The sequence below is a fragment of the Galeopterus variegatus genome, unplaced genomic scaffold, assembly GCF_000696425.1.
Source record: "Galeopterus variegatus unplaced genomic scaffold, G_variegatus-3.0.2 Scaffold203, whole genome shotgun sequence".
Lineage (NCBI taxonomy): Eukaryota > Metazoa > Chordata > Mammalia > Dermoptera > Cynocephalidae > Galeopterus > Galeopterus variegatus.
This window is the reverse complement of record NW_007726314.1, coordinates 329,893-353,895: the sequence shown is the minus strand read 5'-3', so window position 1 is coordinate 353,895 and position 24,003 is coordinate 329,893. Positions and strand designations below refer to the sequence as shown.

General features: G+C 40.4%; 1 protein-coding gene across 1 annotated transcript in view; it reads left to right on the top strand.

Annotated features, from left to right (window-relative positions):
• Nucleotides 1-24,003, top strand: part of IP6K2 (inositol hexakisphosphate kinase 2) — a 172,466-nt gene that overhangs the window by 36,171 nt on the left and 112,292 nt on the right. The window contains exon 2 of the mRNA XM_008565770.1: nt 19,918-19,953. Coding sequence (XP_008563992.1) covers nt 19,918-19,953 — 36 coding nt within the window. The remainder of the gene's footprint in view (nt 1-19,917; nt 19,954-24,003) is intronic.

Below are 24,003 nucleotides of genomic sequence, written 5' to 3'. Positions count from 1 at the left end.
TTTTTTTTTTTTGTCTTTTGTCTTTTTCCGTGTCCGGCAACGGATTGCAACCCTCAGTGTTGCCCCCGTACCGGACCAGGGACCGGCAACGGGATCGCAACCCTCGGCATTGCTCCCGTGCCTCGCTCAGCCAGCGAGCGGGAACCGGTCTGCATGTGGGATCCGAACCCTCGGGCGGGAGCGCCGCCACGCTTCCCAAGCGGCGCACTATCCAGTGCGCCACCAGGCCGGCCCATCCTGACTTTTCTTAATTGGGAGGTTTTTGAATACTGATCCAATCTCTTACTATAGTTCTGTTGAGGTTGTCTATTTCTTTTAGATTCAGTTCTGGTAATTTGTGATTCTAGAAATTTGTTCTTTTCATTTAGATTATCTAATTTGTTGGTCATAACTAGGCTACTTTTTCCTCTGTTTTAAAAAAAATATTATTTATAAAAATTATCATACAATAAAATAGATTTTTTTTTTATGTATGGTTCTATGAATCTTAATACATGTATAGATTTGTGTAATGACCACCATAATCAGTGTACGGAACAGTCTATTACCCCCCAAAACTCTTGTTTTTCTTTATAGTGACACTCTCTTCCTACCCCTAACTCCTAGCAACCACTGGTCTGCTCTCCATCACTATAGTTTTGTCTTTTTGAGAATGTTATATAAATGGAATCACACAGTATGTATCTTTTGAGATTGGCTTTTTCACTCAGTGTTTTTCAGATTTACCCAAGTCATTGCATATTATCGATAGTTCTTTTTTAACTGAGTGACATTTCATTGTATGGATGTATCACAGTTTATTCATCTGTTTCTGGTGTTTGGACACTATGAATAGATCTGCTATACATTTCATAGAGACTTCAGATTCCTGGTTGTCCATACACTGAAACCAATAGACATGTGATCATCAATCCCCCAGGTTTTCTAGAGGATGAATAATTAATTTTATGTATTTCTGGCACATTAAGCTTTTAAGTAAGTACTTTCAGCAAATATATACTAAAGATCTGTAACATGCCAAGCATTGAGAATACATTGGTAAGCAAAAACAGACTTAAACTCCTTTCCTTAGGAAGATCACAGTCCTATAGGGGAGAACACTATCAACCAAATAACTATTTACATTATTCTAGCATTGTACCTGTGGCATTGCTGCTCTAAAGAAAAGGTATTTGGTTTCCTCAGAGCCTGTAACAGCAATTTTGACCTTATCAGGGAAGTCGGTTAGGGCTTGTTTGATAGAGGTGACCACTGTCTCAGTTCTCAATGTTGAAATAGGAGTTAACTAAGCAAAGTGGTGGGGTAATGTTCTAGGAGACCTTGGAGTGGGAGGAAGTGGTGAGAAGGCCAGTATGGCAGCCAAAGGCAGGGGAGGAAGGAGAACATGATATGAGTTTTGTCCTTATCCTAAGAACAGGGGGAAGGTCACTGAAGAATTTTAAGTCATGGGATGTGAAGTGATAAGGACAGTGGTTAGGAAAGATCACTTTTGCAGCTGGCTGGAAAGAGGATTAGAGAGGGCCAAGAGTCAGTATAGGTAATTTATCAGTTAGGATGCCGTTGCTGTATGAGATGATATTTGCATGGGTTGGGGGAGGGAGTGTTGGAGATGGACTCAGGGCATACTTAGAAGGTAAGATGGCCCGGTCGTAGAGGTGGATTGGATAGGAGGTGTGTGGGAGAGAGGACTCAAAAGAGGACACCTGTGTTTCGGGCTTGTGCTTTTGGATTAACAGCAGTACTCCTTATTGAGATGAAGAACATGAGAAAGGCTTCAGCTTTGGGAGGATGGGGAAGATCATGAGTTTGATGGTGGATATGTGGGTTTGAGTCTTTGAGATATTGCAGGAAATGACAAGCGGGCAGTTAGCTATTCTCATCTGAAGCTCACAGGAGAGGTTTAGGTGAGAGGTATTAGGGTGGGTCCCTGCTAGGGTGGGTGTGGATGAGATCTTCCAGGGCAAAAAGTAATAGGGCGAGAAGCAGAGGGCCTCTGCGACTGACAGATTGGATGCACCTCGTGGGCCTCACATTAAAGGATAGCCAGAGAAGGAACCTGAAAAGGTAGGAGGAAACCAGGCACATGTCGTAAGTGAGTGAAAGCATGAAAAGCAACATTTTAATTTTGTTTTTACTATCATTAGTTAGCTTGTAATTGAGTTTTTATTGTTCCTGACAATTATCTCTAACTCTTCATCCTGACTTCTATGATCTTTTGCAGTCTCTCTTTTGCATATTAACTTTGTTTTCCTTACTTGTTTAAAAATCACTGCTCTTAACTGCTGTAACTTGCATTTTTAAAAACCTCAATTTTATCTATTATATAATTGATTTCTTTTTACTTGCTTAATCAATTACATTTTAATTCTTAAGTGTTTAGGGCATCTTTCAATATGTTAACAAAGGAGCACGAAGATAAAATTAGCATGAAATGAGCTTGTGGTGTATACTTTTTTGGGAGGGTCACACATCTTAGCTGGGAAAAATATGTGTGCATGTGTGAAGTTTTTTTTTAATAGACGTGACACTAGGTTCTTTTTTTTTTTTTTTAATGATGACGGGTAAGGGGATCTTAACCCTTGACTTGGTGTTGTCAGCACCATGCTCACCCAGTGAGCTAACCGGCCATCCCTATATAGGGATCCGAACCCGTGGCCTTGGTGTTATCAGCACCACACTCTCCCGAGTGAGCCATGGGCCAGCCCTGACAGTAGGTTCTGATTCTTATATTTTCAGTGTTTACTATTAAGGAGGTGATAGTCTTGTCAGACGTATTTTCTAATTTTTCACACATCTGTGTCATGATTCAGGACTCATTTATTTAACTTTGCCTTTTAAAATAATTTCAAATAAATCCTGTGTCTGCATTCCCTAGATGTTAAATTTTACATTTGCTTTATTATATTTTTTCTTTCTATTATACACACACACACTTTTTTTTTTTCCCTGAACTGCAAGTAGCAGAACTGGGACTAGGGAGAGGAGAGTAAGGCATTTGCTTTGGGCAAAAATTTAAGTGGGTGCCAAAAATCTTGGTAATCAAGTTAATATTTTAATGCAATATTTAAACAAAAGTTAATGTAAAATAACCTATGATGAACAAAATTTCAAAAAATTTAAATAAAGACAGTATTAATGGTTACAGACATGATGGCCCTTTAAATACTTCAGTGTGTATTATATAACCACAATACAGTCATCAAAATTAAGAAAAATTGGGCCGGCCCGGTGGCGCACTCGGTAGAGTGTGGCGCTTGGGAGCGTGGCGGCGCTCCCGCCAAGGGTTCGGATCCCATATAGAGACCGGTCCGCTCACTGGTTGAGTGTGGTGCGGGCGCGACACTGAGGGTTGCGATCCTGTTGCTGGCCCTGGTACGGGCGTGACACTGAGGGTTGCGGTCCCATTACCGGTCACGAAAAAAGATAAAAAGGGGGAAAAAAAAATTAAGAAAAATAACATTGATATATTATTGAGTATCTAATATTCAATCTACATTCAGATTTTATCAACTGTCCCAGTAATGTTCTTTATACCAAAAGAAACCCTTTATTTTTTCTTATCTAGGATCCAATCCAGTATCACATGTTGCATTTAGTTGTCCTGTATCCTTAGTCTCATTTAAACTTAGCAGTCTTTATCTTTCATGATTTTGATACTTCTGGAGAGTACTGGCCAATTATTTTATAGAATGTCCCTCAATTTCGGTTTGTCTGTTGTTTCTTCATTAAATTCATTAAATCCAGATTATGCATTTTTGGTAAGAATACCACTGTTTAGAATACTACCAATTGATGTTGTGCATTTTTAGTGCATTACATCAGGAGATACAAATTTATTTGTCCCATTACTTATTTGTCCCATTACTCATGGTATCAACTTTGATCATTTGGTTAAGGATGTGTCTGTCAGATTTCTCCGTTGTAAAGTACTGTTACTTTGTAATTAGTAAACACCTTGTGAGGAGATACTTAGCGACCATAAAGGTCCTATTTTCTCATGGTATCAACTTTGATCATTTGGTTAAGGATGTGTCTGTCAGATTTCTCCGTTGTAAAATACTGTTACTTTGTAATTAGTAAACACCTTGTGAGGAGATACTTAGCGACCATAAAGGTCCTATTTCTTCTCATATTTTACCCACTAGTTTCAGTGGGTAAATTCTTGCCTCAAACAAGTATTTACTATGTTTGCCAAGTGGTAATTAAAATAAATTTCATGATTCTTTGCTCATTTATTGGTTGGAGTCCTATAAGGAAGAGCTTTCCCTTTTTATACACATATTTATTTATTCTGTTATTAATATGCATCATTATGAATTCATGGATTCTTTATTTATGAGTTGTAATCCATTACTTTCTTGATTTATCTTGTTGAATACAGGTTTTTTGTTTTCGTTTTTGTTTTTTTCTCCTGCTCAAGTCATAGTCTAATGTGCATCTGCTGGGCTAGATCTCTGCCCCACATATTCATTCAGGGACCCAGGCTCCTTAATCCCTTAGAATAGCCCTTCTCAACTGGAAGTCCAAGGAAAGAATTAAGCCCTAATGCCCTAAGACATTTGTTGTTTGAAATGAGTTAACTTCTTTGCTATGACTTAGGAATGGTACTGGCTATATATCATCTTTGGTAGAATTGGGAAATTAGTCACTCACATCATTTTTAAGGACTTAATTCTCTCAGGAAACCCTGGTTGGGAGTGGCTGCCCTGGAACCTCAGTCTTCTGCTGGAACTTCTGCATCTGGTTGAAAGAGGAGGGAAGAGAATGTAGAGGATCCCATGGGAAGATTTTTAGGGGTCAGGCTGGAACTGGCAACATTACTTCTACCCATATTCTATAGGCCAGATCTCAGTCACATTGTCCCTCTTTGTAAGGGAGGCCAGGAAATATAGTCTAGCTGTGTGTCATGGAGGAAAAGGAAACAATTTGGTGAGCTCAGAGGAATCTCTGTTATGGCCCATTTGGTCTGCTCTCTTACTCTGCTCTGCTTTTTTTTTCTATCATTTATGGTAACCTGATGTCACATGTCTTTTTGTTTGTTTTCCCCCGTAGAGTGTCAATTAGGGAATTTGTTTCATTTCTCTATCTCCTAATCTGGCATATATAGGTCAAATCTTGAATTAATTAACTCAGATACTACTCTTTAATGTTGCAGCATAAAAGAGTTCTCGCTATTACTTGCCACCTTTGGTGCAGTAAGACAGGAGGGACGAACATCTTGAGAAGGCTCATAAAATAGCAAAGGCAGTGAGGTACATTCTCCTCCTTTGTGGATGTGAGAAAGATTGCTGTGCATTCCAGAGTAGCGGTTTTCAGCCTGCAGGTTGTGATTCATTACTGAGTTTTGAAGTCAATTTAGAGTGCAGTGACCAGCACTGATTTTTTTAAAAATCAAATAGGATAGAAAATATTAGAGTTCACTGCATGTAATAAGGATACATACTGTTTTCTGAAACTTACAGTTATAATTATATGTATATATGTATACTGGGTTACAATATTAATTTTTATAGTTGTAAAAAACTCAAAATTTATCATCATAATCATTTTAAGTATACAGGTCAGTAGTGTTAACTATATTCACATCTCGTGAAACAGATCTCCAGGAACTTTCTCATCTGGCAAATCTGAAAACTCTATACCCACTAAAAGCTCTCCTTTCCCTCTCCCCCCAGTTCCTGGTAACCACGATTCTGCTTTGTGTTTCTATGAATTAAATGTGTTTTTTATTGTTCATAACATTTTTTGAGAAGTATTGGTGTAGGACAGCAGTGAAACACTGCCTATTCCAGCTCAAACATCTGTGTGCATATTGTTTCAGGCCACTGTGCTAATTGTTAGAATTCCAAGATGAGGAAGACATGACCCCTGCTTCTGATAAGCTACAATTCTACCTGGGGACAAAGACCAACAAAGCAAGTGCTGTTTGCTGGGCAGAAAAAAACAGGAATATTTTGCAGACCAGGTTAAAAGAGAGGCAAAGGCACAGAAACCTTAGAGTAAAAGATCTGTAGCTTGGTGAGACAAGAAGTGATAGGCATTAAGACTAGGAAAGTAAAAGAAAAGTCAAATTGTGAAAAGTCCTTGAAAGAAATACTTAAGAGTTTGGACCTTATCCAGAGACAATGGCAAGCTATCGGAGATGTGATTCATTGGGGGAGTGATGTGGTTAGTGGTCTGGATTTGGAAGATTGTCTGGAGCTGCATGAGGGGTACCTGGGGTGCTTGCTGGGGATGTTCTTTTAACGTTGAGGCTAGAGAAGGCATAGAGAAGAGGATATGGATTTCAGGGGAAGACTCAGCGAGTCTTGATGCATGTTGGATGTGGAGAGGCAGAGGGAAGAGGTTACAAATAGGTTTTCATGGTGATGATGACAGGGAAGCCTAGTACAGTTTTGGCTTTGGCCATTCAAGTGCAAAGCTCCAGAGGTAACCAGAATAGAAATCTGGAACTCAGGAACAAGTTAGGAATGTAGAAATAGATTTGTGATATTTTCGGTGTATAGTAGCAGAATAAGAGTGCCACGAAAGGTTTACAGAGAAGATGGCCCAAGAAGGAAGCCTGGGGCTTTTCAACATGAAGGGCAGCAGCGAGAAAACTAGTGAAGGAAAGCAAACAACCGGAGGAGCTATGGACAAAGTTTTGGTCAGGCTAGTGGAAAGGAGAACTTCAAGAAAGTAGGGCTATGAGTAGTGTTAGATGATGTAAGGAAGTCAAAATGAGAAAGGGAGAGCGCTGCTGGCTTTCCAGGGATTGAGAAGCAAGGCTCAGTTGTATCTGGTGCTGAGTTTCACTCAGGAGGAAACTTTATTATCCAGTTGATGGTTCCACATGCTTTACCGAACAAACTGCCTAGGGCCATTAGAAAATTTATTTCTGAATTTGCTAACCTTAGAAGCTTGGAGGCATTGCTATTAACTTTGTATCTTTTTTTTTTTTTTTTGTTTTTTGTTTTTTTCCGTGTCCGGCAACGGATCGCAACCCTCAGTGTTGCCCCCGTACCGGACCGGGGACCGGCAACGGGATCGCAACCCTCGGTGTTGCCCCCGTGCCTCGCTCAGCCAGTGAGCGGGAACCGGTCCGTATGCGGGATCCGAACCCTCGGGTGGGAGCACCGCCGCGCTTCCCAAGCGGCGCACTATCCAGTGCACCACCGGGCCGGCCCCAACTTTGTATCTTTTTATAAAGTTAGTTTCCCTTTGAGAAGAGTTACCTCTTTCATGTTATTTTCTACAGGTGGTCAGCATTGTTTAGACCTCTCTCCTTGCCACAGGGGATAAGAAAAGCAAGTCAATTTCAGATTAAAGAATTTATCTGAATTCATTGTGTTGTTTTGATTTAGAAGTTTTTGGAGGCTGTACAGTTTCATAGACCATGCAACAGAGAAAATAAAGATGTTCCAACTTTTCCTGCTTTGGATTCTGCTTCCTTTGGAGTCTGCTTACTCTAGTTCAGATCATTAAATGTATTACAGTTTCATCTCACCAGAAGTAAGATGAAATCAACCACAAAAGTGGTAGAAACGGTTATAAAATAGTTAACACTTTTTTACAAAGCTGGTCTCATTTAAATATTTTTTATTAAATGAAAAAAACTGAAGCTTGTCACTGGCAGTGAGATTTTGTAAGGAAAAAAGTTAAAGAGAGCATGTCTGTAAAAAGATAGAGCACATCTGCTCTAATCTGACTTTTTGTTGGTGTCACTAGCCTCTGAACTTTCTTTATTCTTCATCTTGGTGGTATCCAGGCCAGAAACCAGTATGTCCTTTTTCCTCATTCCAGTTTTTCAGTTAGTTACCAAATAAGTTTTTTTTGTTGCTGTTAATTTTTAAAATTTTTATTTATTTATTTTCCCAGATAACTAGTATATTCAACATTACATAATAAAATCATTTTTTTGTGGCCCTTTACCTATTTCTCCCTTGCCCTCTCCCTTTCCTACCTGTAGTAGCCTCAGTTCTGTTCTCTCCTTTTGAAAGTTCAATGAATTATTGTGACTGTTGTATCTTTCTTTTCCAATTAAGTTTTACTGTTGAGGGAGGATGTTTCCATTTTGAGCCTTTAAAAATGTATAGTATAGGGCCGAGCCCGTGGCGCGCTAGGGAGAGTGCGGCGCTGGGAGCATAGCAGCGCTCCTGCTGCGGGTTCGGATCCTATATAGGGATGACCGGTGCGCTCACAGTGCTCACTGGCTGGGCGCGGTGCAGCCGGTCTCAAAAAGGACAAAAAAAAAAATGTATAGTATATAAAAACTCACTTAATAGAGTATTTGCTTAGCCAGAACAAACTGAAGAAGATAGATGAGAGTACTATAAGGTGCTTTTTGCTTTCACATAATACTTACTGCCCAGTGCTATATGTTAAAGAACATTTACCTAATTAAACCTTCATTAGGTTATTGTTATTTTTTAAATTTCATAAGCTGTTTCTTTAAGGATTTATATTCATTAAAAGTATTTGGGATGGTAGGAGAGAGGGAGATGGGTGCACGGAGGTAGATCATCACTTACAAGGAATGGCATGTATAATCAAATCTGATTGTTGAGTTTCAGACTTAAACGATAAGTCTTAAAAATTGCCGGTGTCTGAGGTTTTGCTCCACAGTTCTAAATAGCATTACCATACTAACTCTAGACATCAAAGAATGGGGAAAAAATGGTAACAGAACATAAGCTATAAACCAATTGAACAACTACAGATTTTTATTATGGTTAGTGATGTTTACTTGCTAGGTGGTAGTTTTTGTCACATCTTGTTCTGTTGGAGATCTAGTACATTTTTCAAGGCAAATGGATACATCCAGGATTTACTTAACCAGTGATAATGAATATGACCATGCAGATGTCTTCACTAATAGATTAAGAAAAATTTTAATTCTTTTTCTTTATGGATAAAGCAACTTCTTGCTTATTTTCAGTTATTAGAACAGATAATCCTTTGAAGAACAGATATCCAAGGACAGCAAGAGAACAATGATTGTAGAAGTCCAGACCGGCTTATTGATCATGGGCATGAAAATTGTTTTTCAACATCAGATCACAGAGGTACAGAGATGATTTTTAAAAAATCATAGTCAATAAAATAGGTCATGTTAGCTCTTTTAAAATAAGGATTTTTAGGAGTAATTTTAAAAACTTTTCATCAGCCATTATGGAATGCAAAACAAAACCATGATGAAATACCACTTTACACCCACTTGTTATTATTATAACAAAAAACAGATAATAAGTGTTGATGAGGATTTGGAGAAATTGTAACCCTCATACATTGCTGGTGGGAATATAAATTGGTGCAACTGCTTTGGAAACAGTCTGGCAATTCCTCAAAATGTTAAACATAAAGTTACTATATAACCCAGCAGTTATACTCCTAAGTATAAACCCAAGAGAAATGAAAACATGTTCACACAAAAACTTGTACATGTGAATGTTCATAGTAGCAGTATCTTAATAGCCCCAAAGTAGGAACAACCCAAATGTCCCATCAGCTGGTTGATGAATAAACAAAATGTGGTATATCTATATAATGGAATATTATTTGGCAACAAAAAGAAGTGAAGTGCTGATACATGCTACAAAATGGATGAGTTTGAAAACATTATATTAAGTGAAAGAAATCAGTCACAAAAGGCCATACATTGTATGATTCCATTAAACAAAATGTCTAGAATAGGCAAAACCACAAAGACAGAAAGTAGATTAGTGGTTGCCTAGGACTTAGGGTGGGACTTGGGGGAAAATGGGGAGTGAGTACTGGTGGGTATGGAGTTTCTTTTTTGGTGATAAAAATGTTCTAAAATTGATTGTAGTGATGGAGGCACAATTTTGTGAATATACCAAAAACCGTTGAATTTTAAATGGGTTAACTGTATGGTTGTACGTTTTTCTTGGCTCTGGGGGGGGGGTGTCTCTGGAGGCAGGAATACACGTAGCCTCTGTCAGGAGTTCCTCAGGAAGCAGGGCTACACATAGCCCTGCCAAAGGAGTGCAGCAAGGTGAGTTGCTCAGGATGCACCTGAGATGGGGGCTGCCACCTAGGGAGGTGGACAACCAGAAACCAGATATAAAGATCTGGGACTTAGCTCATGCACTAAGCAACTTTATTCTCTGAAAGCATGTGTTATATATGTTTTAGCCAGCTGTAAGTCTCTCCCATCCCTCCCCATCTCCTAGGCAACCCCATAGGAAGTCTGTGGTTTACGGTAAAGCCTTGTGAATTCTTGCTGACACAGTCGTTTGCATTCTTGCTGACAGGCTCAGTGCTGTATGGCAACAGTGACTCCATCTTTAATATGTGTTCTGCTTCATTTTCCTCCATATGGCATGTGAATTACATCTCAATAAAATTGTTATTTTAAGAAAATAGGGCTTGAGGGGGGGTTCCAGCTGGCCATATAAAGAAAACAGTTTTTAAAATTTTTTTCATTTTGGTCATAGAAAAGTACTCAGTTGTGGACATGGTTCATCAATAAATTTTGATTAGTTTGAAAGTACTAATATTTGATAAACTGAGCTAGTCTCAGAAGTTATTTGATCAGGACTCCAGATACAAATTTCTAATGGTGGTTTTTAATTTCATTTAAAAAGACATTTTAGGCATTCCAAGAAAGAAGGTACTTTCTCAAAGTTGTGTGGATGTATTACCCAGGTTAGGACCTCCATCCAACATCCCCAGGGTAATTCTGGACATTATCTTCCATGGTCACCTAGTTGTGTGGCTGAAAGCATTGTTATGAAGCTAAAGACCGCCTGTCACCCAGTCTGGTTCCACCTTTGTTAGTGAGATAAGTTATTTAACCTCATTAGCCTTAGGTCTTTTATCAATTAAGTAGTACCTCATAAGGTTCGTGCGAGAATTAAGTGACTTAAATACTTCCAAAATACTTACACAAGGTCCCAGCACATAAAAACTAGATGTTATTGTTATTCCATCCCCACAGTTTCCAGCATTCTTTGCCATCTTGATACTTAGAGTTCACTTTTGAATTCTGTATTGATTAGGATTAGGCTTGTCTGTGAATGACAAAGAATCCAAAATAGTAGTGCTTGAAGGAAGTCTGAAGTTTAATAGTTGAAGGCCAGTAGGACAGGGAGCTTCTTGAAGTTGCCAGCATTCCAGGTTGTCCTGTCCTGCTACTCTGCAAGCCTTATTCTTATTTTTTTCTAGAATTGGAAGTCAAAAGATAATTAAAACTGAAATAGAAATGCTAGTGTAACTGTGTTATCTAGAATATAAAGTAAATTTTAGGAGAAATAGCCAGAAGAGTTGATATAGTTGCCTCTGGGGAGCAGGAATTGAGAATAGGGAGAGATGGATTAGAGAACTGCTTTGTTTTGTTGTTGTTGCTATTGTTTTCTTTGTTGGTAAGTCTTACAGTACGTTTAGCTCTCAAATTTGTGACATGTATTAGTTTGATTAAACACAAAATTTTTAGGAAATTGAAATATTGTGCTATGCTTATGCAATGTTTTTCCTATAACAACATATCTTGAAGGTCTTTCTATGTTAGTTCATATTGGTTCACATAGTTCCATTTCAATGGCTGCGTAGAGGTTTGTCCTCTAGCTGTACCAATATTTCCCTAATTTCTTTTTCTAGACAATTTTTGTTTTTTGGGGTTTTTTTGCTATTACATTCAATGCTGTAGTGATTATGGTGTGTATGATATGTGTATATATGCATATATATGTGTGTATATGCACACACATACGTACACAGGTATGCAAGTTTTATTTAGAACATATTCCTAGAAGTGGAATTTTTGCTGGGTTAAAGGCAGTTCACATTTAAAATTTTGGAAGAGACTGCCAAATTTTCTTCCTAAATTTTAAGATCTCTCTGATGACTGTGTGGAGAACAGATTGTTGTAGAGCAGGATTGACAGTGTGAAGACAGGTTTGGAGGCCACTGCTAGTCATCCAGGAAAGACTAGGTTAACAGTGAAAGGTAGACTGATTCAACAGATTAAGTGGGAGGGAGAACAGATGGAATTGTTAATGAAGTAGATGTGAGTAGTGAAAGAGAGGAAGGAGTCAAGGATGACTCAGGTGAACCAGAGACATTAATTACAGTTGCTATGTGAGATGAAGCCTACTTGCAATGGCCAGATCAGCTGACCTCATAGATACTTTGTAACTGATATTTTATGATTTTGGAATCCATGACAGCACCCTTATTTATAGATTGAATGATGTCCATGTTGAATATCTTTTATAATTGTAGGGATATAATTTTTTTTTCCTTTTTGTCTTTTTTTGTGACCGGTAACGGGATTACAACCCTCAGTGTCACGCCCGTACCGCGACCGGCAACGGGATCGCAACCCTCAGTGTCACGCCCGTACCGCGACCGGCAACGGGATTGCAACCCTCGGTGTTGCGCCCACACCGCTTTCAACCAGTGAGCAGACCGGTCTCTATATGGGAGCTGAACCCTCGGCAGGAGCGCCGCCGCACTCTACCGAGTGCGCCACCAGGCCAGCCCGTAGGGATATAATTTTATTTGACATTTGTAGAGCCAATATTGAGACATTGAGTCTGTCACTGAACTGTGTAGATTTTATCTCATCTCTGGAATCCATTTGTTTTCCTCCTGTCCATAAGCCACACATCTAACCTAAACTAGTACCCTCCTCCACCTGCTGCAGCTGGGGTGATCTTTATAAAATCCAGTCTGCATGACTCCCTTTGCTCCAGTTCCTTCATATTGTAACAGAAGTGCTGTGTCCACTGTTGATCCACTCATAGGGATCATTTCCAAGTTCTGCTCAATTCCACCTTGTTTGAGGTGTCCAAGTCTCCCACCCTCTTTCCAGTGGTCTTATAGCTGTCCAGCACCATGATAAAGCAAAGAGCCTGCAGATGGAGAATCAGTGGAGTAAGAAGACAGGATTCTATACTGGAGGACATTCCTGCCATTCCCTGGTACTAGGATAGAGGATTCATCTTTTCCTCACCTAATAAACCTTGGTTGCCAGTCTTAAGACTTCCTCTTCTGATTTTAGAATCACATCTAAGAGAATCTTTATCAGATATTTAGTAGGAGGGGAGGCAATGGGGCAGCTGGCTGGTATGGGGATCCAAACCTGTGACCTTGGTGTTATAATGCTGCATTCTATCCAACTGATTTATCAGTTACTTTGAATCTTTGTTTCCGTACTCCTCTCTCAGCTGAAGAAGACAGGAAATACAGTGGCACAACCATTTTTAACTCTTCTGAATATTGCCATATCACAGGATGTCTTCCAAAATGGCCCTTGCTCATCTCTCCACCTTGACCTCTGTGCTCTTTTTCCACACTGCTCATACTCATGCCACCACATACTCCTTTCATTTCCTAAAATTGCAAGCTCACTTGTCTTCTAGCCCAACCATGCTTAGAACTTATTTTCTGTAGACCCAGGACCTACGTCTTCTTTTTCAGACACTTCCTTATGTGCTCACATAGAAATCTGTACTTGCCTCTGTTGTATGTCTTACACTGTTAAGATTTTGTTGTTGTTCCTTCACTAGATCCTAAAAGGTCTTTGTGAGCAAAGGATTATATCTAAATTATCTTTATTTCCTCACTGGATAGCACAGTGCTTGTCATGGGAGGGGTCAGTAACTATGTGTTGAACAAAGGAATATATATTAGGCACCAACAGCATTGAGTGACTTTTTTTTTTTAAATTAGGGATAGAGGAATTCATGTGGAAGAACAACATAGAAGAAAATTATAATTTTAGAGAAAGCTACTTTAATAATATTTGGAAGCCAGGTTGTGAGAGCTTCAAAAAAAGTATGGTCAACCCACAAAACAGCTCATTGGAGAAGCCAGGTGTTTGAGTGACATAGGTATGTGAATTGTATAGAGTCCCTAATAAAGTCAGGTAAGAGTCTTTCTTAGGTAGATAGTGGGAAGGTGGATATAAGATGCTAGACAGACAAGAGACAAGACTCAATGAGGTGGGCCTCTTTATTAGCACACATTTCACATGTAGCAGCAGAAACTGCAATATCAAGGCAAATGTACCATTGAAGCTTTTGCTGTAAGCTTTGGTGACCATGCACCTAATTTAACCAGCATGAGATTCTACAGAAAGAGAAAAAGTGAAGGAAGAATAGCATCATTATTTTCCTTCTGACTTTACAGAGAAAACAGAATGAATTTGTGTTTGTGAAATCATGGTAGATTTTTTTTTGTCTTTTTATTAATTGTGAGCCCTCTAGTACATTGATTGGGTCTTAGAACCCCAAATGTGTTGCCCAACACTTTTCCTGGGCTTATCCCAATTCATTAAATGGTCCTCCCCATCAGGGATGGAAACCTTGATTTTCCCTCCCCGTATTTCCAGCCACCCTGGGACATTTACACTCCCCTAAAAACTTTCTTGTTTTGGGGGTTTCCTCAGGCTATCTGTCTCATCTGTCCACAGGTACTCTTTTCATCGCCTGGACTACGGGCACCCCTGCCATTCATTGATGGCAGCTCTTGCTGGCAACCCCCTTGTTGCAATTTACCACTCATATGGGCCTGTCCTAACATGTGCTTTGTATTCTACTTTTGAGATTTACAATACTCTGCTATGTTGTATTGGTCCCCCAAACACAAGGCCCTCATTAATACCCTACTTCTCATCATCTGCCTCTGAATGCAGCTGGTGCTGCTAACATCCTACCAGCACAACTTTTAGTGTACCTGCTATTTCTGAGCCATTTCAGTGTCTTACAGGCCTTTCCAACAGCTCTGGAATCTTGTGTCCTCCTGAGCTTTGCCTTGCTATGGTTGTGCTTGGATTATGTTCTCCAGGGTTTTATGCCATTTCCTGCTACATTCTCAGTGAGGATTCTATTGTCTTGTCCATCACATGTTTGAATTTAAAATAGGACTTTTGGAAATGTTTTTAATTTCTCTAGCATGTTCTTAATGTTATTCACCACCTATAATTCTCTGCTCAAAGACCCATGTTTTAATTTTCAGGGCATGGTCTCTTTAACTGCTGTACTCACTGATTGGAACCCTCTGTGTGCCATGGCATTGTATCTTACTCCAACTGCAGCATTTCTTCTGGCCTTATAAAAGCATGTAAGATGTGTAACTAATTAAAAATTAAATAACACAGGTTTTATCAGGCAGCATGTTTTTACCCATTTTGTTTACCTCTTTATCCACTCAGTCGTTGTTCAAGCTAAATGCTCGAGGTCTCTTTCATTTTTAATTACATTTTCCACTGCAGAGCCAACATTTGAAAAAAATACTTTTGAATTCATTTCACAGTAACAGATAATGCTTTAGGAATTTTAAAATATCTTTTGTCTTTTTTGCATGATATTTGAAAATAGTGATTTTAAGTTTGCATTTTTAAATGTTAGGTCAGTATATCATGAAATTTTAACAGATTATTTACTGTAAAGACTAATGCACATGTTTACTTTGAATTAGTTACATAAAAACATGATTTGACAACAGAATAAAAATGAAATTTTATCCTGTTTGATTTGAAGACCTACATTTAGACTGATTTTTAAAAAATATTTTTTGGAAAAAAACTATTGAAAAATTGGAAGAACAGTGAACTCCTAGATTGGCCACTCGTTAACATTTTGCCACATTTAATGAAATTTTATCCTGTTTGATTTGAAGACCTACATTTAGACTGATTTTTAAAAAATATTTATTGGAAAAAAACTATTGAAAAATTGGAAGAACAGTGAACTCCTAGATTGGCCACTCGTTAACATTTTGCCACATTCGCTTTCTCTCTCACTCTCTTTACATATGCATTCCAGAACACACACACACACATACACACACACACACACGAGTACTATTTTTTCTTTATGTATTTTTTAAAAATTTAATTGTGAAATACATGTAACATAAAATGATAGGTGAAACACAAATAGGTGACAAATGTTTGAGATGATGAATATACTAATTGCTGTGATGATTGCACACAGTATGAATGTACCCAAATATCATCTTGTACTCCATAAATATATACAATTATCATGGGTCAAAGAAAAATAAAAAGAGAAAGGAAAAGAAAGAGAAGTAGAGATAATGGTTATCAGAGGCAGGGAAAGGAAGGGGGTGATGGGATGGGGGGGCAGGGAAAGGTTGGTAGACTGGTACAAAGTTACAGAGTTACAATTAGGTAGGAAGAATAAGTTCTGGTGCTCTAGGGTGACAATAGCTAATAATATTGGATTGTATATTTCAAGATAGCCAGAAAAGAGGATCTTGAATGTTATAACCACAAAGAAATGATAAATGCTTAGGTGATAGATGTGCTAATTATTCTGATTAGATCATTATGGAATATATGCATGTATTGAAACAACAAACTGTACCCCATAAACATGTACTATGAAAATAAATTAAAAATAATAGGTGGCCGGCCCGGTGGCGCACTGGAGTGTGCCGCTTGGGAGCACGGCGGCGCTCCCGCTGAGGGTTCGGATCCCATGTGGAGACCGGTTCCCGCTCACTGGCTGAGCGCGGTGTGGACGCAACACCGAGGGTTGCGATCCCGTTGCCGGTCCCCGGTACGGGCGCGACACCGAGAGTTGCGATCCCGTTACTGGTCAGTAAAAAAGACAAAAAGGAAAAAATAAAAAAAAATAAAAATAAAAATAATAGGTGAAAAGTAGGAAAATTAACAAAGAGATAGTTTGTGGGTTTTTCCCAACATAAAGACATGTGGTACATTTTTCTGATTAGTATACTGACCATGGCAGCAGAAAATCCACCCATATTGAGGGAGGAGTATAACCTAATGGTTAATTTACTTTTAATGTTAGTGTAATACTCATTAAATTATTTTAAAACAGAATTTAAATGCTATTGTCTATCAATCTGGGGATTATCTTTGAGGAATATTAAGGAAGAAAATTTTACTACCTTCTTATTTTAATCAATAATGTTTTAATAATAATAAAAAAACTGATGAAATAGGAAGTGTGTGTTCTTTTATGATTTAAGTCTGATCCAATCATTATGTTTATCCTAAGATGTGTACATGAAAATCTACAGCTTTCATTTTTCACAAATGAAATGGAAATTCAACGGTAACCTAGGAAACTAGTGGAATCTACTTGAACTGTACAGAGAGCTAAGAGGATTGGTAACTGTTAGAAATAAAAGCAGCTCTTTCAACAACCTTGCTTCCAGATTTGACAGCTTCTCAGCAGGGCTGCTGGTGGAGCCTGGATGATTCTGGAAGGCCACAGTGATAGGAGTTGAAGTGAGCTATTCCCTTGCAAGTTCCTGACTGCTTCATGGGGGTGTGAACAATGTATCTCTGAAATTAATAAGATAAAACTAGACACACCAGCAAAAAGCTTTAGGATAAAGAATATTCCAAATTATATACAGGTGCTCAAGTTTAAAATCCAGCAATGAAGGTAAACCTCCTCTAGCACTGATAGTCTCTATAGCTGTCCTGCTATAGAGTTTATTTTTTAAAGTTTATTTATTAATATTATTATTATTTTTTAATTCTAAGATGTTGCAGAGTAGTTGGGGTAGAGGCAGAGAGGGGAAGGGTGAGGGGATATGGTGGGAAGATGAGGAGAGGGGATGGGGGCATGGTCGAGACCATAGCACCCACCTCATTCCAGCAAAGGAGCCCAGGGGGATTCCAGTGGTGGCTCAGTCATGACTGGGCTGGATGCGGACTTAGGGGAGCATGGCTGAGGCCCTCAGCCCCGCCCCCACCCCAGCTCAGAGGCCTGGGGTGCTTCCAGCAGCAGCCTGGATGTGGATGCCGGGGGGTGTGGCTGAGGCCCTCAGCCCCCTACCACTCCAGCTTGGGAGCCTAGGACACTTCTGGTGGTGGCCTGATGGTCATTGCTGGCCTGGATATGGGTGTTAAGGGTGCGTGGCTGAAGCCCTTGGCCCCCTCCACCCTGGCATGGGAGCCTAGGGTGCTTCCGGCAGTGGCATGGTGGTTGTTGCTGGGTTGGATGCAAATGTCAAGGGGATGTGGCTGAGACTCTCAGCCCCTCCCACCCTGGCTCTGGAGCCTGGGGTGCTTCCGGTGGCAGCTCAGTGGTCATTGTTGGGCTGGATATGGACGTTGTGGGGGCTTGGCTGAGGCCCACAGCCCCCCACATCCCAGCTTGGGAGCCCACAGCACTTCCGACAGTGGCTTGGTAGCTGTAGGTGGGCTGGATGCAGATGTCAGGGAGCATGGCTGAGGCCCTCGGTCCCAAGTTTGGGAGCTCAGAGCGCTTCTGGCAGTGGTGTGGTGGTCGCTGGGCTGGCTGCAGATGTTGGGAGCTTGGCCCAGACCCCCCCCCACCCCTGGAGCCCAGGGCGCTTCTGGAGGTGACTCAGTAGTTGTCACTGGGTTGGATGCAGATGTCAGGGGGCACGGCTGAGGACCTTGGTCCCCCACTGCCCCGGCTTAGGAGCCTGGGGTGTTTCTGGTGGCAGTCTGGTGGTCGTTGCTGGGCTGGATGTGGGCGTCAGGGGTGTGTGGCTGAAGCCCTTGGCCCGCCCCAGTCCCAGTTCAGGAGTCCGAGGGGCTTCTGGCAGGGGGGCTCAGTCATCACTGGACTGGATGCGGATGTCGTAGGGCATGGCTGAGGCCCTCAGCCCTCTCCCCACCCAAGCTTGTGAGCCTGGGGGGCTTCCAGTCCTTCTAGGTTTTATAGGTGTTCTTTGGTGGTGTTAGATCTTTACTGGTTAATATCAGAATTTTGTCCCTGAACTCTGGGTTTTTGTTTTTTCTTTTAATTCTGTGTTGGATTATTCAGTATTCTCACCACTTAAATCTGCACTGGAACTAATTTGTTGTCCTTTGCTTACTTCTAAAATGAGGAAACTTCCTGTGGGGACCAAAACTTGAGCCCCGTGGTTGTGCTAAATTGCTGCTTTGCTGCTGAGTCCCTGGGGAAGGCTTTTTGTGCAGCTCAGATTTTAATTGTTGACCTTGTGTGTACTTCCAGATCTTGTGAGTTCTGGTACTCTGGTCTGGGCCTGAGTTTTTTCAGCAAACTGCACCCCCTGCAGATCTGTATTCCTGACCAGTCTCCACTGAGTGATCCTGTGCTGATTGGATGGCAGATCAGCTGTCCATGCTGTGCCCCTGTGTTCCCGTGGTGGGCTCGTCTCCCTCACTGCCCACACTCCAAACACTTATGGAATGGGCCATGTGCCAGTCCCTTGCAATGATTCACTGGCCCCTGAGTGGCTCCTTTTTTTCGTTGTCTGCAGCCCCTCGCTCCTATGTGGGTCCGCAGGAACTCTGTTAGTGGTCTTGCTGGGCCCTTTTCTCCCCTGCATCTCCCAACAAATTCATAGGAAGGGCACAGCTGCAGCTTTTGCCACATCTTGCTCCATATGCTCACCAGGGCCAACCTTGAAGTGGCCAGGGCTAGAAACAGTTGGAGCAGTCCTTTCTTTCTCTCATCATGGGTTCTCTCACCTTCATGAACTCCGTAGGTCTCTCCTCCTCTTCCCCTGAGCTCTAATGGCCCTAGCTTGGCAGTCCTTGCTTTCTGTAGTTGTAAATTGGTTGATTGTGGGAGACAGTGACACTGGGTACTGTCTATTCTGCCATCTTGATCACAAGTCAGAAATTTTACTACTTTGTGTCATAATATTACCAATAAATTTGGTAGAATTCTTATTCATTTGGAATGATACAAATTAGAGGAACATGGATGTGAGCAGAAATAAAATTGCCACATTGAGTACATCAAGGTTACATAGAGTTTGCTTTCAAAGAGATATTTTATTTGCTATGTTGTCTTTATATGATCATGTTGAACATCTATTGGTGGTTGAGTATGGAAGAGTATGAACTGACCCACCACTTGGTTTTGAGGTGCTTAGTTCAGTTGTCAAAGATCTTTGCAAAAAGAGAGAATAAAAATGGGGTCATGTGACATAATGATGACTAAATATTGCTTTTTCTTTGTTTTGCAGTTCCAGTTCCTAACAGATTTAATAGGCGAGTATCAGGTATGTATTCTCTTCCATAACATACTGCTAGAATGCTATTTTAAGATAGGAATATCTTAAATAAAAATAAAAATAAAAATAAACTGATTTTTTAAATAAAAAGATAAGCTAATAGCATTACAGAACATTATGCTAAAAGAAAAAAATTACCTTTATTATGTTTTTAAGTTAAGAATATATATGTACATATTTTTATATTGCTATAGTGTGGTCTCTTTGCATTTGTCATTAATATTTTTTCATGTTCATAATTTCATCTTCTAAAAACTATTTTTTCTATTACTATTTCTGGTATTCTGGATTATGCTGCCATTAACTTCTCACATATACCTTTTTGAGCCACTTGAATTATTTCCTCAGTTATAGTGCTAGAAGTTGCATTCTCTGGTTAGAGACTGAGCATTGTTTTGGCTTTTTTCCTATTCTTCTCTCTTCCAGAACCTTCAACACCTCCTTTCCCATCCTCATTCTCAGCAGGTGATCTTTTTCTTTATATGACCAAAGAAATAGAAACAACAGAAGAGAATTTTGTAGAGTCCCACCACAATATCTATCCTTCTTCATCTGCCTATGAGTCCACAGTATCCACCTGTGCTAGATCCCATCCCTTCATTTTTCTAACTGTTAATTGTTCTCTATCATGTGTAATCTTTACACTTCAACTGAATATTCTTTCAAACCACAATATCTATCCTTCTTCATCTGCCTATGAGTCCACAGTATCCACCTGTGCTAGATCTCATCCCTTCATTTTTCTAACTGTTAATTGTTCTCTATCATGTGTAATCTTTACACTTCAACTGAATATTCTTTCAGCAAAGAAACGTATTGTTGGCTCTCTCTTCTTAAAAAAATAAGATAAAACTTTTTTTGACTACTTTTCCCTCTCCAACCACTACTCTTTTTGTCTGTATACCTTTATAGCAAAACCCCTTGAAGTTGTTCCATATCTTCTTTTGCTTCCGTACCTCACCAAAGCTATCTTTGTTGTTTGCTCATTCACATTCTTCAGACCTTCATTTGAAGGACACCTTCTCAGTACGGTCTGTCTAAAATTCACTCCCCCCTTCCCCAGCACACATGCACGTGTGCACACACACACCCACACACCCATCTTCCTTCCTAGCTTTATTTTCTCCTTAATGCTTTATCTATCTTATTTATCCTATTTATTATGTAGTTCCCTATTCTATAGTGTAAGTATAGTGTAAGTTCCATGAGGGCAGGGAATTTTGACTGTTTTGTTCATTAGTATATAGTTAACACCTAAAACAGTGTGAGTAAATATGGATGGGTGGGTGGATGGAAGAAAAAGAAGGAAGGAACCGGGCATTAGGAGGAAAGATTACTATAGGCAGAAGAAATCAAGACATACTTCTTGGAGAGAGGCAAAGATGACACTGGAGTTTGAAAAAATGGTTACTATTTGGCTACTACCAGGAAAGATGCATTCTAGGTGGGAGAATATCATAAAGACTTGAAGAGGGATGATCTAGACCTGGCTGCTGTGGCTGTAGGGGAGGAGGTAAAATAAGGTCGGAAAGAGAGGTGGGGAATGGTGTTCCTGATGTGACCTAAGGACCTGAGCAAAAACTAGTTGGATGAGCACATGTACTGTGTCAAAGACTGCAGAAGAGACTTCAGCAACTCGGGGTGACTGAATGAATAATAATCTGGAACATAAAGCAGCATAGGAGAGGTAGCAGTTATTGAGTGCCTCTTGTGAGCCCAGCCCAATGTTTTAAATGTCACCTTCAATTACTTACCCTTCACATGATTCTAGTATAGTTTTCCTCTCTTACCATTGAAGAGAACAAGGATCAAGAGACAGCGAGTACATCGTTGGTGGATCCAAGCTCAGACCCCTCCTTGCTGTGTATCTTCGGAGGCATGCTTTTCCCCCTCCTTGCTGCTTCTCTCTCTTACATAACACTGGAATTGGAAAAGCTATGCCTTCCAAATTCTGTGTTCTAGCAGAACAGTCCCTCTACATCAAGTGGTAAATAAATTGAATGAAGAGGTTCATGAATTCTTTAAATGTGGTTTTTTTGATATAGTCCTAAATTAGTGTTAACTGTCTTTGAGTTTGAACTGTTAGTATAATTCTGTTAATTCATGTCTTAATCCGGTTAGTGTTACTATGACAGAATACCCGAGACTGAGTAATTTATAAAGAAAAGAGGTTCGTTTGGCTCATGATTCTGGTGGCTGGAAAGTTTAAGATTGGGCGGCCCATCTGGCAAGGGTCTCATGCTGCTTCAGTTCATGCTGCTTCAGCTCATGGCAGAAAGCTGAAAAGGAAGTGGGCACATGCAAAGAGAGATGCAAGAGAGACTAGGCTTGTTTATAACAACCAACTCTCTTGGGAACTAATCCATTCCTGTGAGAGAAAGAATCACTCCTGTGAGAGGGCATTAATCTATTCACGAGGGATCTGCCCCCATGACCAGACACCCCCCAACACTGCCATGTTGAGAAACAAATTTCAGCATGAGTTTTGGAGGAGAAAAACCATATTCAAACCATAGCATTCTTCCCCTAGCTCATCAAAACTCATGTCCTTCTCATATACAAAATACATTCATTCCATCCCGGTAGTCTGAAAAGTTTTACCTTGTTTCAGCACCAACTCAAAAGTCCAAAATCCAAAGTCTCATCTGAGAGCCTGTGAAAATGAAAAACAAGTTTTTTACTTCCAAGCTACAATGGTGGGACAGACACTGGGTAAATATTTCCATTCCAAAAGGGAGAAGTAGGTCAAAAGAAAGAGTGACAGGCCCCAAACAAGTCTAAAACCCAGCAGGGAAGACATTATATCTTACAGCTCCAAAATAATCTTTCCCTTCATGTGCTGCCTACTGGGCACACTGGTGTGGGGGTTGGGACTCCAAGGCTTCAGGCAACCCCAACCCTGTGGCTTTGCTGGGTGCAGCTCATGTGGCTGCCATCATGTGTTGGAGTCTGGTGCTTGTAGATTACCCAGGTGGGTGTTGCACACTGCTTGCTGGTGGCTCTACAATTCTGATGTCTCAGGGGCAGCCTGTTCCCACAGCTCCACTAGGCATTTCCCTTGTAGAGATGCTGTGAAAGCTCTGCCTCTGCAGCAGGTTTCTGCCTGATCCCAAAAGCTGTTTGAAAAATCTTTTGAAATCTAGGTGGAATCTGCCATGACCCCATAGCTTGCATACTCTGTGTGCCTGTAGAGTCAGCACCATGTGGACACTGCCACGGCTTACAGCTTGTGCCCTCTGAAGCACTGGTACAAGCCACATCTGAGCCCACTTGAATCATAGCTGGAGTGGCCAGGATGCAGGAAGCAGAGGTCCAAGGTGGCCTTGGGCAGCAGACCCATGGAAAGCACCCAGGGCCTATCCCCCAAAACCATTCTGCCTTGCTAGGCCTCTGGGCCTTTTTTCTGTTGTCCTGATGCACAGCACCTGGCTCCCTTTAGCTATGCTAATCTCTTTAGTGTGTAGCCACTTGGCTGCACCCATGGATTTCTCTCCTGTAGATGGTGTTTTATTCTCTACTGCATGGCCAGGCTTTGGTTTTTCCAAATCTTTTTGCTCTGTTTCCCTTTTCTCTAGCAGCTCACTGTGAGCAGTTAGAAGTAACCACATAGCAGCCTGAATGCTTTGCTGCTTAGAAATTTCTTCTGCCAGATATGCTTTCCATCTTCTTACATGGACACAATTCTGTAAAGCTTTTTGCAGCCTTATAAGGATGGCCTTTACCTAGGTTTCAATACCTTGTTCCTCATTTCCATCTGAGACCTCATCAGAATGGCCTTAACTGTTTATATTTCTATCAGCATTTTGGTAATGACCACTTAACCAATTTCTAAGAAGTTCTGAACTTTGCCTCATCTTTTTGTCTTCTGAGCCCTCACCAGAATCTTGCTTAATGCTCCATTCATGGTAATACAGGCTTTTTCTAGTCTGCTCCTCCAGATTCTTCCAGCTATTACCCATAACCCAGTTCCAAAGCTGCTTCCCACATTTTCAGTTGTCTGTGTGTGTTTTAGTTCATTTTGTGTTGCTATAACAGAAA